We start from the raw sequence: 15,336 nt of genomic DNA, 5'->3' as shown, positions 1-15,336 counted from the left end.
CATAATATGTTGAAACAGACGTGTTTAAGTAACAACTGTCATTTTCAGTTGAGTAATGAGTACTGGTTGAACAGCATGCCATATTAGGACAGAATTCAGCTGGCCTTTCTAACTATATAAGCCGAACACTTGTGTTTTCAGCAGGTATTTTCTCAGTCGGCTGCTCTTCTTCAGTAACCAGCCATGATCCTCCAGGCGGCTGTGCTCAGCGTGTTCTTGTGCTTCGCCCACACTTTTGTTATAGAGGTAAGCGTTGTAGTTAAGTATGCAGACGTAGATTTCCTCTCTGATTTGACCAAGATGTTTTATTTTGTTAAAATGGAATACAAGCTTTCTTCAAAACAAAACATAAGAACACAAAGAGAATACTTCTGTTTTTCATTTTATTAATTTATTGTATAAATTGGAATTTGCAATTTTAATCTTCAAGCATTTTTGAACTTGCAAACAAATCAAATACTAGTCCTTATAAACCCTTTTATCTTATTACAGGCACCTTTTAAAAAAAGTGTTGAAAACTCCGGTAAGACTTTGCTATTTTTTACATTTAGCACTTGTATGTCATCACACTATGAGATATGCTCTTATTCATGTTGATTTGTATTCATTTATTTATTTATTATAATTGGTCCATATTGGATTTGCCTGACTCCTTGACATGTCTTTGTGATGTTGTAACATGTGACCTTGTCCTTATAGAACAGTCAAACATATGTGCTTCATATTGAACAGGAAACAACACTGAGGGTGATGATTTCAGTATCTCGACACTGCTGGAGAAGGCTAATGCTAATCTTGGTATGTTCAACTTCACTTCAGTTCCTATTCATCAGTAGTAAATATACAGCTTTAGTAACAACATCCAGGGGCTAACCTTAAAAACTGAGTTGATGTGTTAATGAAACCATCGAAAGTACACGGAAAATATGTTTTTCTTTCCATACTTTACAGGGAAGAACTTGGATCAGAATCAGAATCAGAATCAGAATCAGAATGGGTTTATTGCCAGATGTTGAGGTTTACAACATTAGGAAATTGCTGCGGTGCTTCAGTGCAGACAATAAGAATTAAAGTGCTATGTAGAAAGAAAGATATGTGCATGAGATATACATGAGATATATACATGAGAATAAGAATTATGAGTGCTACGTAGAAAGATATATACATGAGTGCAGGTGGTGATCAGTGCCAAACATGAAATGATGCAGTTACACAGCGTAGGGTCATGTGTTAGTGGCGGGGACAATCATGTGGTTATTGTTTATGTGTCCAACAGCAGAGGGGAAGAAACTGTTCTTGTGGCGAGAGGTTCTGGTGCGAATGGACCGGAGCCTCCTGCCTGAGGGGAGCAGGTCAAACAGACTGTGTCCAGGGTGAGAAGGGTCAGCTGAGATCCGGGCTGCACGCCGCAGTGTCCTGGAGGTGTACAGGTCCTGCAGAGATGGGAGTCTGCAGCCAATCACCTTCTCAGCAGAGCGCACAACACGCTGCAGTCTCTGTTTGTCCCTGATAGTGGCTCCAGCGTACCACACGGTGATGGAGGAGGTGAGGATGGACTCGATGATTGCAGTGTAGAATTGCATCATCGTCCGTGTTGGCAGGTTGAATTTCTTCAGCTGCCTCAGGAAGTACATCCTCTGCTGGGCTTTCTTGATGACGGAGGTGATGGTGGGCTCCCACTTCAGGTCCTGGGTGATGGTGGTACCCAGGAAGCGGAATGAGTCCACAGAGGTGATGGGGGTGTCAGTCAGGATGATGGGGGGGAGTGGGGCTGTGTGCTTCCTGAAGTCCACAATAATCTCCACTGTCTTCTGGGCATTCAGCACCAGGTTGTTGTGGCTGCACCAAGACACCAGACGTTCAACCTCTCTCCTGTAGGCAGACTCGTCCCCGTCCGAGATGAGCCCAATGACGGTGGTGTCATCTGCGAACTTGATTAGCTTGACAGACTGGTGGGTGGAGGTGCAGCAGTTGGTGTACAGGGAGAAGAGCAGAGGAGAAAGAACACAGCCCTGAGGGGAGCCGGTGCTGATGGTCCGGGAGTCCGAGACATTCTTTCCCAGCCTCACGTGCTGCTTCCTGTCCGTCAGGAAGTCAGTGATCCACCGGCAGATGGGATCAGGCACATTCATCCGGGAAAGCTTGTCTCGGAGATGGTCTGGAAGGATGGTGTTGAAGGCAGAGCTGAAGTCCACAAACAGGATCCTGGCGTAGGTTCCTGGGGAGTCCAGATGCTGCAGGATGAAGTGTAGGGCCATGTTGATGGCGTCGTCTACAGACCTGTTGGCTCTATATGCAAACTGCAGGGGGTCCAGGAGGGGGGCCGTGAGGGTCTTGAGATGGGAGAGAACTAGGCGCTCAAATGACTTCATGACCACAGATGTCAGAGCCACGGGTCTGTAGTCATTTAGTCCAGTGATCCTAGGTTTCTTGGGGACAGGGATTATGGTGGAGGACTTGAAGCAGGCAGGCACATGACATGCCTGCAGTGAGGAGTTGAAGATGCCAGAAAACACTGGGGCCAGCTCGTTTGCACAGTGTCTGAGGGTGGCAGGAGACACACCGTCTGGGCCGGGAGCTTTCCGAGCATTCAGACTCCTAAACTGCTTCCTCACATCTGCTTCATGAATATGAAGAGTTGTGGTCGGAGGAGGTGGTGTGAAATCCTCTTTTGTGTGGGGTGAGGGGGCGGGTGTTGCAGGTGAACAGTTTGAAGGTGGTGATGGCTCTATGGAGGGGGGGGAGGTGGGGGAATGAGTGTCCAAAGTGCCTCTATTGTTGGGGTCGTTGGAGGTGTGAAGGCTGCCTGATGGCTCGTCAAAACGGCAGTAGAAGTTGTTAAGGGTGTTGGCTAAGAGCAAGTCATCAGTGGAGTGGGGGTTTTAGGCTTGTAGTTTGTAATATTCCTAAAACCTTTCCACACAGAGGCCGAGTCATTCTCTGAGATCTGCTGCTGCATCTTCTCAGAGTGCTGATGTTTGGCAATGTCCACTTCTTTAGTGAACCTGTACTTGGCCTCTCTGTAGCAGTCCCTGTCTCTGCTTCTGAATGCCTTACACTTTTCCAGCCACAGCTTTTTGAGTTTAGGAGTAAACCAGGGTTTGTCATTGTTATAACTCACCCTGGTGCGTGATGGCACAATGCTGTCCTCACAGAAGTGGATATAGGAGGTGACAGTGTCCGTAAACTCGTCCAAGCTGTTAGAAGCAGCCTTCATTGTGTCCCAGTCTGTGGTCTCCAAACACGTGCGAAGCTCCTCCACAGCCTCGTTGCTCCACAGTTTTTTAGTCCTCACGACAGGTTTGGAGAGCTTCAGCCTCTGTCTGTACGCGGGGATTAGGTGGATCATGACGTGATCAGAAAGTCCGAGTGAAGCGCGGGGCACTGCGCGATAGGCCCCGCTGATCGTGCTGTAGCAGTGGTCTAATGTCCTCTCCTCTCTGGTCGGGCATTTAATATACTGCTTATATTTTGGAAGCTCATGGCTCAGATTGGCTTTGTTAAAGTCCCCAAGAGCAATGATGAGAGAGTCCGGGAATGTCCGCTCCGTGTGGAGAATCTGCTCCGCGAGTGTGCACTGAGCTGCCTGCGCATCTGCGTCTGGCGGGATGTAAACAGCGGCCAGGATGAATGAAGCAAACTCCCGCGGAGAATAAAACGGTTTGCAGTGAATAAAAAGATATTCCAGAGAGGGAGAGCAGTGCTGAGCAATCACTGTTACATCTGTGCACCAGCCACTATTGATGTAGAAGCAGACACCTCCACCTTTGGTTTTACCGGAGAGAGCGGCCTGCCGGTCCGCGCGCAGCAGATGGAAGCCCTCCAGCTTGAGCGCGCAGTCCGGGATGTCCTCGCTGAGCCACGACTCCGTAAAACATAAGACACAGGAGGAGGCAAAGTCCAGAGGATGAACCTCTGGTCATATTTGGAGACATAGCAGTGCCAACAGGTCTACAGAACGCTGATCCGTGTACGGCTCGAGGCTGTTTGTGGCCTAAAAACAATGGCAGAGTTGTTGTACCTTATCGAATCTCCGACCAGTACTGTAAGTCTAGATACATGGAAACATTCCTTTTTATTGAGCTTTCTGCTAATTTTTCAGGTTTAACTGAAAACTATTAGAATGATTTTCTCCGTCTGTAGGGTTTGTTTTGGGGTTTGTTTTTTTTTCCATTAGTGGGCAAAGCTGCTTCCCAAACCTTTTCCCTCTGAGATTCCACATTTTAGTGTCCTCTAAATACAAAGAGAAATCAACGGGTTCTCATCTCAGGGCTTCAAATACAGCTGTTTGGTCAAAAGACTAAACACTAAACAAGTATTTTAATGACATACAGAAAGGTTTTTGTGTACAGAGAATACAAAGAGTTTAAAAATACTACCAAGGAAACTGAAAAGGACAGTTTATTAAAAAAGGAATTAGTCAGTTACACATAAATTTCCTCCGATATATAAAAAAAAACAACCTAAATATACATCAATCTGTATCAGATAGATGTAATATAAAATTATATATAAAGCTTTGCCAAAGCTTAGCATGGAGACTGATACAAGATATTCAGTCGCAATTTTGAAGACCTTAATGTTGCAGATAAAATTGCTGTTTTCTCGGTTCTAATGCCTTTTTCCTTCCATTGTGCTTTTGGCTCAATCCAACCCAAGAGGCGCTCTTTAATTCAAAAGTGCAGGAACTAGTTAGAGGAAACTACAAATAAAATTTACACCTTCTTCCAGTGTCACAATCAAAAAAAATTTATTTATTTTTTTTGGCAAGTTTGACAAGTTTTCTCCAGGGAATTACCTGACAAAGCATCCAGAGTGCCACAGACATTACACTGGGGGTGTCTTGTTATTGAACCTATGATATATCCCAATATAATAACACTCAAAGTTAGTTATAGTTAAGATATGTAGATAAAATGGGACAGATGTATTTTACCCTGAAAATTTCTGTTAGCTATGCCACATCAAAGATACTGGGGGGGAGCAGTTCAATGTTATGACCAATCTTTACAAGCTTCAAGCCAACATAATGAAGAATATTTTATGCTTTCTATAAATTCATTAAAGTTGTACAAAAACATCAGCTGATTTTGAGGCAGTAACATAGATTTGATTGATTTATAGGCCAGTGTAAGTAGTAAGCAGTTACTCAGGAGTAGCAGCATTGTGCTCAGTCTTAGTTGAATATAATGCCACAACAAACTAGAACCACAATACATGTTTTTCTGTGAAGCCCGCAGGGAACGTGACGTCATCGAGCAAGGTCTGAGGTCATTTGAAGCAGCCACGTGCGTCAGCTTTAGGCCCCAGAGCAGAGAAAGAGACTTTCTGGACATTCAGTCTCGTGATGGGTAAGTCCAACACAAAGTAGGCATTTATACTTGAATTCTACAGGCAAACTTTTCATCTAACGCAGGATGTTCTGAGTGAGGAAGCTGTTTTACTGGTTTGTCATAAAATTTTTATTTACCGCTCTTTTTCAGGTGTTACTCTTTTGTTGGGCGTCGTGGGGGTGGCCAGATAGTGTCACTGAGTCGCCAGGGCTGTGTTTTCCACCAGATAGTCCAACACGAGGTGCTCCATGCCCTGGGCTTCGACCATGAACAGACGCGTTCAGACAGAGACCAACATGTACGCATCTTGCTAGAGAACGTCATCCCAGGTGGGTCACATGACAAACAACAGCCAGAAACAACAGTCAGAAAAAATCTTTAAGTGGTCAGGATGACAAAAAAAACTTCTACATAAATGACAGTTCATTTACCAACAGTAGAGCAATAATCATGTTTTTTTAGAATATTTCAAACAACCCAAAGTACAAACAATGTAGGGCAAAATGTGAAACATTCACAATAATCAAATCTGTCTGTGGAATTCTTTTATTTATTTATTAAATTTATTTATAAGTTTGAGACTAATCTATTTGAATTGGAAGAATGTTTTGTTCCTCTGTGCTTTTCAAAAAAAGATGTATGTATATGTGTGTGCAGCACGGTGGCACGATGGTTAGCACTGCTGCCGCACAGCAAGAAGGTCCTGAGTTCAATTCCACCATCAGGCCGGGGTCTTTCTGTGTGGAGTGTGCATGTTTTCCCCGTGTTTGCGTGGGTTCTCTCCGGGTACTCCGGCTTCCTCCCACCGTCCAAAGACATGCAGCTTGTGGGGATAGGTTAATTGGTTAATCCAAATTGCCCATAGGTGTGAATGTGAGTGCGAATGGTTGTCTGTCCCTGTGTGTTGGCCCTGCGACAGACTGGCGACCTGTCCAGGGTGTACCCCGCCTCTCGCCCTATGACAGCTGGGATAGGCTCCAGCGCCCCCCGCGACCCTGAAAAGGATAAGTGGACGCGAATGGATGGATGGATATGTGTTGTATATTAGTCTTTTGACCTGCATTCCTTCACTCACCCCAACCTGTCACGGCGGATGGCGCCCCTCCCTGAGCCACTGTCGCCAGAGTGCTTGCTCAAAGGGGGTCATATGATTGTTGGGTTTTTCTCTGTATGTATTATTGGAGGGTCTACCTTTCAATATAAAGTGCCTTGTTATGCTTTGGTGCTGTATAAATAAAATTGAATTGAATATTAACAAAAAGTATTAAAGTTAACCAAGTAATTTTATTGTCCAAACCTGAGTAGTTTTTGTATATTAACCCTGTCATGCATGAATTATGACAAACTCAATCAGGATTTATTTTCTTAAGTATTTGTATTCATCTTTAGGCATGAAAAGATGAACACAAATAAATCCTGATTGAGTTTGTCATAATTCATGCATGACAGGGTTAAATAATAAAATTACAATGAAACATTTCATACATCTATTGTAACATTAAACGACCAGTGGGTGTGACACATCAGTGTGTAATGGTTTATTTTGCAAGTATACCATCAGCAGTGACACAAATACAAGAACACGGCCTTTAAATAGCTGTAAACTGTAGCAACCACCATGCGTGAAAGGGTTAACATAGGCAAACATTATTCAAAATGGAAGTCAGCAGCAAAAGAAGTCACACCTCTTAAGTGTAAAAGTAGCATCAAAATAAATGCACAAGTCACTATGTGGAAGCGCAAGGTGAAATGACTTACAACTGTCCCAGCCCTCCCATGTCCATATGGAGAGCTCTCTCTTTAAAGCTGGAAAGCTCTTGTGTCCATGGACACAAATCAATAGATTTCTTTGTTTTTGTGCAAAGGAAAAAAGTTACCCAGGTGCTCTCACACAGCTGTAGGGTGAACTGAACTTTTGTGACATTTTAATGCTCAGCCTGGAGTAAGAGACAAACATTGACTGAGTTGTTTGAACCCCCACAGGGATGGAGCATAACTTTAGGAAAATCAACACAAGGAACCTTGATACTCCCTATGACTACAACTCTGTTATGCACTATGGAAGGTAAGATATCAGTTCACTCCCTGAACATGCTTCAAATGTATATTTATTTAAAAATTATGTCATAATAACACAGTTTTATTTGACACAGTTTTATCTGTTTTCAGTCCTTTCATTTTCAAGATTTTAATTTTCTACATCCTGTGTACATGTGTGTTGTAATCAACTTCTCTTACCACACTGGCCATTGAGAAAACCAGTAATTCAAACCAGTATAAAGCTGTGGTAACCAATGAAACAGTTTACACATTGAGTGCTATAACAATAATAATAATAACAATAATAATGATGATAATTTTATTATCAGTAATAATATTGCAGCTGCCTACAACGCACACATTTATAGACAAAAGCCACATTAGCTCATCACAGAGTGCTAGCTTGCTGCCTAACGAGCAAATGCTACATGATGGACAATAATGGCGTGCAGGACTTTGCCTTTGGGCTCTTTTTGGGCAGATGATAAACCTTGAAACATTTATATCCCATTCTGTTAAATGTTTGAAATGGCAATAAGGACTCTGTTTGGCAGAGTCAATTAGGTAATAATTAGGTAGATAATCCTCTTGACTGACCTTTCCCTGCTGCATTGCTCAAGCTGAAGCCCATATTATAATTTCATGTTTTTAGCCTTCTCTTTGTAGTTGTTATAATGACACTTGTTTGAGACTACAATCACAATTTGCCTTACTACTGTGTGTTTGCACCCCAGGTTTGCCTTCTCAAGAGACAGGGAGCCAACCATCGTTCCCATACCCGATGAGAATGTAGCCATTGGCAGAGCTACAGAGATGAGTGCCAATGACATCCTTCGAGTGAATCGCCTTTATACCTGCAGTATGTACCTCGTTTCTTTTCGTTTCTTTTTCTTTCCTTTTTTATAAAGAAAAAAGGAAGCTGGATTAACAGTTGGAAGGTCAGTGGTTCAGTTCTTGGCTACTCCACTCTAAATTCAATTAGTTTAATTCAATTTTATTTTTATAGCGTCAAATCACAACAACAGTTGCCTCAAAGCACTTTATATTGTAAGGTAAAGACCTCCCTCCTGTCTTATAAACAAGTAAACAGAGGTCATGGCAGCCATCTGCTTCGACCGGATGGAGGTTGCAGGAAGTGAGTTTTAGTTTCTGCAGCACTTGGACAGTATTGGACAGTATTTACATATAAATAGTTATTGCACAGTGGTGGTTTATAGAGGGAATCCTTGGAATGTGGGTGGGACTGTGTTTATCAGTGCATGTGTGAGTTCTCTAAAAACTTTAGATAATATCTTTAAAATGATAGCGGCACAAACGAAAATTTTTGTAGCACAAACCAGCAGAAATGTAGCACAATTGATTGACACCAATTTTGTTTGATTTTGTTTGGAGTGGTTAGCACCAGAGTGTGAACAGACAGGAAGTCAGAACATCCAAGTCTGAGGCTCTCGATTTACTGGTGGATTTATGTCCCTGCTCTCACCTATGGTCACGAGCTTTGGGTAGTGACCGAAAGAATGAGATTGTGGATACAAGCGTCAGAAATGAGCTTCCTCCAAAGGGTGGCTGCCCTCTACCCTAGAGATAGGGTGAGGATTTCAGCCATCCGGGAGGGGTTCAGAGTAGAGCCGCTGCTCCTCCACATCGGACGAAGCCAGTTGAGGTTGTTCGGGCATCTGACAAGGATGCCTCCTGGGTGAGGTGTTCTGGGCATGTCCCACTGGGACAAGCCCTGGAGTAGACCCACTGGTGAGATAATATTACACTTGTAGTCAAGACCGCCTAATCCGAGACCAAGAAATAACCAAGTTAAGATGAGACAAAGACCGAGACAAAAAAAGTCTTTAAACTGCAGCCAGATGCTGTTTCGTTTACGGGTGTCAGGCATATTTATGTGTTTTTGCTTTCACACAGCCCTCCTCACCGCTGTCCACTATCTTACTCACTGAGAGGACAGACGCACGCTCCACGTGACTGTCGCGTCTCTCACCCTCTCTGTTTTTCACATAATGATATTATCCTATATCCTCGCATGTGATTGGCCGCAGTATGGAGGGATTGGAGCATAGCTGAGCCCCTGTGTGAGAGCCGAGCAGCTCTCACACAGGAATTTAAGGAAATTAGGTGAGGGTAGAAATGACTGAAAGATTATCAGGCTCTATTTTGAGTTTTGTTCAAAAAAGAATGACTTCATATAGGAAAAAAAAATCACATATGCAGGACACCTTAAACTATTTTTTTAATTAAGCAGCAAGGCAGAACAAAGTCGGGGCTGCATCAAACTGTCTGTATTTCTTAATTGCAAATGGCACCAAATTGTATTCAAACTGAGCCACACTTATGGAGCTCCACAATTCTGTTCCTGGTGTTTTGGTTGACATCTCCTGATGTTCCCATGTCACAGAAACAGGCTCTGTGTTTTGCCTTATATGCATCCACAGCTGTGCCACCAGTTTACTCACATGGACTCTACGAACCAATCAGAAGCTTCTTCAGCTCAGAATGGAATCGTCTGCAGTTTTCTTATTAATTAACAATAAACTTAGTGTATATGTACTCCTACATTTGATGAAAGTGATAAAAATAGAAGCTCTGTCTCTCTTTATTCTGACATTTAACTAATTCGAAAGATATTTCAATATTTATTTATCTAAAACAGAAGTTTACTCTAAACTGATGTTTAACAGTAAAAAAAAGTTTTTATGTTTTTTCCATAAAGTGTAAACATCTGGTTTCAACTGTGAATATCCTGCTGTGTATTGAAATCCCTCTTGTTTTGCATAGATATACTGAACAACATCCAAAGCATAATATATAAAATAACATCTACCAGAGTTTTTTCTTTGAAAGAAGCTCCTTATGTCCATTGTTGTGTTCATCAGTACACAACTGAAACCGATTGAGAGGGTTTGTTTAGCCGTGGAGGGAAACAACTGAAAATATGAAATGAAAGCTAAGACTCTAAAAAATCAGCGTTGCTGTTCGGCTTTTTATTTGTCTATTTGTTGATTCACTCGAAGAGCAAGTAACGCAACCAAGTGATCAGTTTGATATCAATCTTTTGTGATACACCGTCATATTTACATTATTAGTTCAGTATGAATGATTTGCTTTGGTACCTGGTCAAACTTAAGCTCTCCTCTGTCTGCAGCAAACTCGCAGGCAGCAGCTTCTCGCTCACATGTGTGCTGTGCTCAGTCGCCTAGTGCCTGAGCTCGGATCATATCAAAATTAGGGGGAATTTACGACGGTGCGCTCTGTGCTTCGTGTAGAGATGGCACGATACCACTTTTTTATGTCCGATACCGATATCATAAATTTGGATATCTGCCGATACCGATATGAATCCGATATAGTGTTTTTTAATCAACAAAACTGTTTTTTAAATATCTTGCTGCATTTTGCAAGTCTGCAAGTTCATACTCAAGTTTAAAACAACAACTACACTAAAGCTATTCTGTTATACCTGTATACAAAAAAAATATTTCATAGTTCAGCAATACTGATCAATCTAATAAACTTAGACCTACACCATCCTCCCTATTCTGGTATTTTAAAGAGTACTTAGCGTAAATATTAAGCAACCTAACTAATAGGGTTCCAACTCCCAGCAACAACAAAAATAAATAAATAAAAAATAGGGAACCACCCCTCACGCTCCACCTCATGATGCTTAATCGACGTAATCAACCTTAATTTGATGCAGTGTGAAAAAAAATGCACAGAAATCAATTATTTTTCAAGAAATATTAAATAGATTCAACATCTTTCTTCAACAAAATTGCAGACTGCACAGATGGTACCTTCCCAAAGTAAAAAGTACTATAGCTTACTAGGGTATATATTAGACTTAATAGTCACTATATACAGTAATTGACTTCTATTCATTTTACATCAAATTAAAACTTTGGGTGTCAGATAATTATTTATTAAAAGCTAGACATTTTAAATGAGAATAAGAAAGAAAAGTATGTCTTTGTGCCCCCTTTTCCCTGTTCATGCCCTATCGGCCCCCCTGGCTAAACTTTGCTAGATCCGCCCCTGCACAGTTACCAGCCGTCAGCTACATAGAAAAAGATCCTCGAGTAGAAAGTAATAATAAATAAATTCTAACAACAGCTTATCAAGCTTAAACGTGCTGCTGTTGTTCAGCCGCTGGTTTCCTCTTTCTGGTGCAAAGTGGGCCAAAAACAAACAAGAGAGACGGACTCGCGACAGAAAAGCCGATCAGCTGATCATTAAGCAGTTTCATGATTGAAGTAGCAGCCGGAGAGCGAGAGGCAGTCGCTTGTTAAGCTTAACGTGGGAATGCTTTACAAACATTCAGAGATGGACTTACACACTTGCTTTACTTCTCTCGGGGATAACTTTGTCGGAGATGAAATGCCAGGTTGCTAGCGAAGCTCCACATGCTATCCAGACCACCGACAGGTCCGGCATGCCACAGCTGCTCTATCACGTGATGCATACTGCTCCGAGTGCTAACGTTCTGAGGTGAGTTACGGCGTGTTGCAAGTTTTGCGAGGTGCTTTCGTGATATTTAATGGATCGGATTACATTTTTTATTTTTCTCCGATATCCGATCCAGTAATTTAGGTCAGTATCGGACCGATACCGATACGTAATATCGGATCGGTCCATCTCTAGCTTCGTGTGTTGTTTTTGTTTTATACAGTTGTCAGTCAGGCATCTAACTAACAAATTACACTCCAAAAGACCCCATGCTTCTGAAAAAATGACCCGGGCTTAAGCCCAGTAAGCCACCCCCCCGCTCCGCTGATGGTTGACTCCAAATCTCCCGAACACTATGTCGATTTGAGAATGCAAGACCGAAACAGCGAGACCAAGACCGAGACCAAAGTCAGTCGAGACCAAGACCACGTAAAAGTGGTCTCGAGACCAAGACCAGTCTCGAGACATCCAACTCTAGATAATATCTCTTGGGTGGTATGGGAACTCCTTGGTGTTCCCCTGGACAAGCTGGAGGAGGCAGCTAGGGCAGGGGTGGGCATTCTCAGTCCACGAGGGCCGGTGTCCCTGCAGGTTTTAGATCTCACCTTGGGTCAACACACCTGAATCACATGATTAGTTCGTTACCAGGCCTCTGAAGAACTTCAGGACAGGTTGAGGAGCTAATTTAGCCGTTTAAATCAGCTGTGTTGGTTCGAGGACACATCTAAAACCTGCAGGGACACCGGCCCTCGAAGCCTGGAGTTGCCCACCCCTGAGCTAGGGAGAGGGAGGTCTGGGCTTTTCTGCTTAGGTTGCTACCCGGCCCCAGAGAATCTGAAGAAAATGGATGGATGTATAGATGTTCCAGGTGTGTCGCCATGTGGGGAAAAATGCTTCAACACATGGTTGGGTTGGTAGTGTACCGGGGGCTTCTATTTAGGACTACGCTTCCTCCTCACCATCACTCAGCAATCATGTTTTCCCAACTGCTCGGGAAAATCCGATGGAAGAGAACTGACGGGGCCTCCGGAGCTACAAACAAGCTACATTTATAACAAGTATAGTTATTAGTAAAGTAGGCCAAGGGGTAACTAAACATCTGAGCAGGAAAGAGTAGGAGAGACAGGTGAAGAGCTAATGCTAAGCTAGCGAATCCCTAAAGACACAGTGACTGAACACTGTAAATATAATTAGTGGGTGATTCAACAGAGTGTGCTTTGGATAAAGCGCAGGAAGATTACACTATGAAATAAGACGTTATCTATAAGTTTTTAATTAAATTGGCTACACAGATAAGCAATGCAAAAATACCACTGTAAGATAGAACAGGAAGTGATACTCCAGACTGAGACAACACCAAGAAGTATTTTGAAATGACCTTGAGCAAGATACTGAACTCTGAGTCGCTATTGATAAATTTGTGCAAATGTGTGTCTGGTACTTAAGTATAAGAAAGAGCATTTACATGAATGTTTGTGCGACTGGCTAATAAGAATTTTGAGTGCTCAATTAGAGCACAAAAACACTGTATAAGTGCCAGTCTACTTGCCGTTTTTCTGCACCACCTTTAGTTTCCAAACCTACTACTGCACCCATTTGTGCTTAAAGGTTGAGAGGTTTTCAAAATTCAAACAAAATGTAACTGTACTATGAAGCTGTCTCCTCCTCAAATAATAATTATATAAATAGAAAAAGTTGGGACAAGCACAAAAACCTGGAATCCTGTTAACAAACAAGCAGAAAAACCAACGTCACTGGGGTAAAACGTGTTTGAAGATCAAATATGTACACAAAACTGACATTGGGTGATGCAAAATGGAGGGAAGAGGAAGCAATTTCTGTTTGGTATTATTGTCTATAGATAATAATATGCTTCAGAATATCATAACCATGAGAGCATGCTTATTTAATTATCTGCTTTGTGTGCTGAAGACCTTAAATTCTTTCAACCTATCTGCTCAGCCCCCGGCTTACTTTTCTACCTCCACTAGTTTCACAGAACAATCATGGAGACTAGTAAACACCAACATAGATATAGTACATCAAACTGTTCATCAAACTCAGATGTTCATGTGGTGTCTTAAAGAAATGCAGCAGCGTTTAAAGATTTCTCTCTGTTTGTTGTTTGACAGGCTCAAATGTGCCCATACCTGTGCAAAGGAACAAGTTGTTCTAGAAAAAGTAAGTAAATAAGCTCGGATGTTTTCGAATTTTGTTTACTTCATTATAATAGAAAATCATGTTCCTATACATTTATTTTACCAATTAAAGCTTTGTCAGGATAACTTTAGTGGAAACATTTGGTTTAAAACAAAAAACAATGAAATGTCATATATTTTAATTGATCAGGGTCAGAAGCATGTAGCTGGGATGAGTGAAAGGCATATAAACCAGAACACCAGACGAACACATCTCCTCAATTTACAGCCTGTGTTTGTGATTTTTTTGTGCAGATACTACATATGTGTAACATCTTCTTTCTGTTTCCACAGACAACCAAGAGATGGGAGAGATTGATGCAGCTTGAATTTTATGCTTTTCAAATTTGCCTGAAATAGCTTTGTTTAAAATGAGAAATGAAAATGTATCATTGTCTATACTTTTCACCTGTCCGTTGACTTAATCCCAATCACGCTTGTGTAATTGCTAGTCAGCTGTATGAAATACTAAAAAATGAACAAAAATAAACATTCATTTTCATTTCTAGTAAGTTTGTTTCTTTATTCCACAAATCCTACAAGTCTACAGGTCAAAAATACACATTTAACAAGTAAAGATATGAACTCAGTCTTGTACTAGTATTTTCCTGACAAAAAGATATAAAACCAAAGGTTAATCTACTTAAGTAACAGTCAAACAGAGTGGAAATGGCTTTCAGTGAGAAAAACAATATTATTTTCCCAGTATTACTCTCCTCAAAGTAAGAGTAAGGCCAGTCAAAAGAGTAAGTGAAATGCACACCGCCTTCGCTCCATGTTGCTTTACTGTTGACTGAACTGCTAACTTGGGGTTTGCTCTCTCTGTTAGTACAAGAATTAATAATTGATCAACAAATTGATTTACTCTGACTTACAGAAACCTGGTTGCAGCAGGATGATTATATTAGTTTAAATAAATCAACCACCAATCATCAATCAAATGTGTTATGTACTGCTGTACTTTATTCACAATGAGTAAATAAGAATTTCATTAAAATGACTTTATTTTGGACTGTCACTTTAATTTTGTTTATACAGTACCAAATCCAAACAACAGTCGCCTCATGGTGCTTTATGTTTAAGATAAAGACCCTACAATAAACCCCAACAGTAAGATGAGCCCCTGTTAACAAGCACCTGGAGTCAGTGTGGAGGAAGAACTCCATTTTAACAGGAAGAAACCTCCAGCAGACCACGGCTTAGGGAGTGACAGCCGGTTTGAGGGGAGGACAAAGGGCAGAGAGGCAAATATTAACTTCATGTGGCCTACAGATTAGCTCGACAACAGTGCATAGAGGGCTTCATGGAATGGG

The 15,336-nt window shown here is 41.7% G+C and overlaps 1 protein-coding gene and 1 long non-coding RNA gene across 2 annotated transcripts; both read left to right on the top strand.

The window, feature by feature from the left end:
* Window positions 1–133: 133 nt before the first annotated feature.
* On the top strand, window positions 134–799 carry LOC143419587 (uncharacterized). The gene is made up of 3 exons (XR_013099605.1): window positions 134–246; window positions 493–523; window positions 733–799. It is a non-coding gene; the product is annotated as an uncharacterized LOC143419587 (long non-coding RNA).
* Window position 800: 1 nt separating this feature from the next.
* LOC143419875 (hatching enzyme 1.2-like) lies at window positions 801–14,531 on the top strand. The gene is made up of 8 exons (XM_076887630.1): window positions 801–832; window positions 3,888–4,045; window positions 5,234–5,351; window positions 5,484–5,662; window positions 7,317–7,398; window positions 8,108–8,232; window positions 13,958–14,006; window positions 14,318–14,531. The coding sequence occupies exons 1-7, from the start codon at window positions 801–803 to the stop codon at window positions 13,999–14,001; spliced, it is 738 nt and encodes a 245-aa protein (XP_076743745.1). The 3' UTR covers window positions 14,002–14,006; window positions 14,318–14,531.
* The last annotated feature ends 805 nt before the right edge of the window (window positions 14,532–15,336 follow it).

Source organism: Maylandia zebra, linkage group LG1 (genome assembly GCF_041146795.1).
Source record: "Maylandia zebra isolate NMK-2024a linkage group LG1, Mzebra_GT3a, whole genome shotgun sequence".
In the NCBI taxonomy this organism is placed as follows: Eukaryota; Metazoa; Chordata; class Actinopteri; order Cichliformes; family Cichlidae; genus Maylandia; species Maylandia zebra.
The sequence above is the reverse complement of the archived record's forward strand: the minus strand, read 5'-3'. Positions and strand labels throughout refer to the sequence as shown.

What these genes read in the sequence shown, in the direction of transcription:
- LOC143419875 (XM_076887630.1), top strand. Translation starts at nt 801, where the DNA reads ATGTTCAACTTCACTTCAGTTCCTATTCATCA. An exon ending in GCTAGAGAACGTCATCCCAG is followed by an intron (nt 5,663 to 7,316) that starts GTGGGTCACATG and finishes GAACCCCCACAG; the next exon opens with GGATGGAGCATAACTTTAGG. An exon ending in GAATCGCCTTTATACCTGCA is followed by an intron (nt 8,233 to 13,957) that starts GTATGTACCTCG and finishes GTTGTTTGACAG; the next exon opens with GCTCAAATGTGCCCATACCT.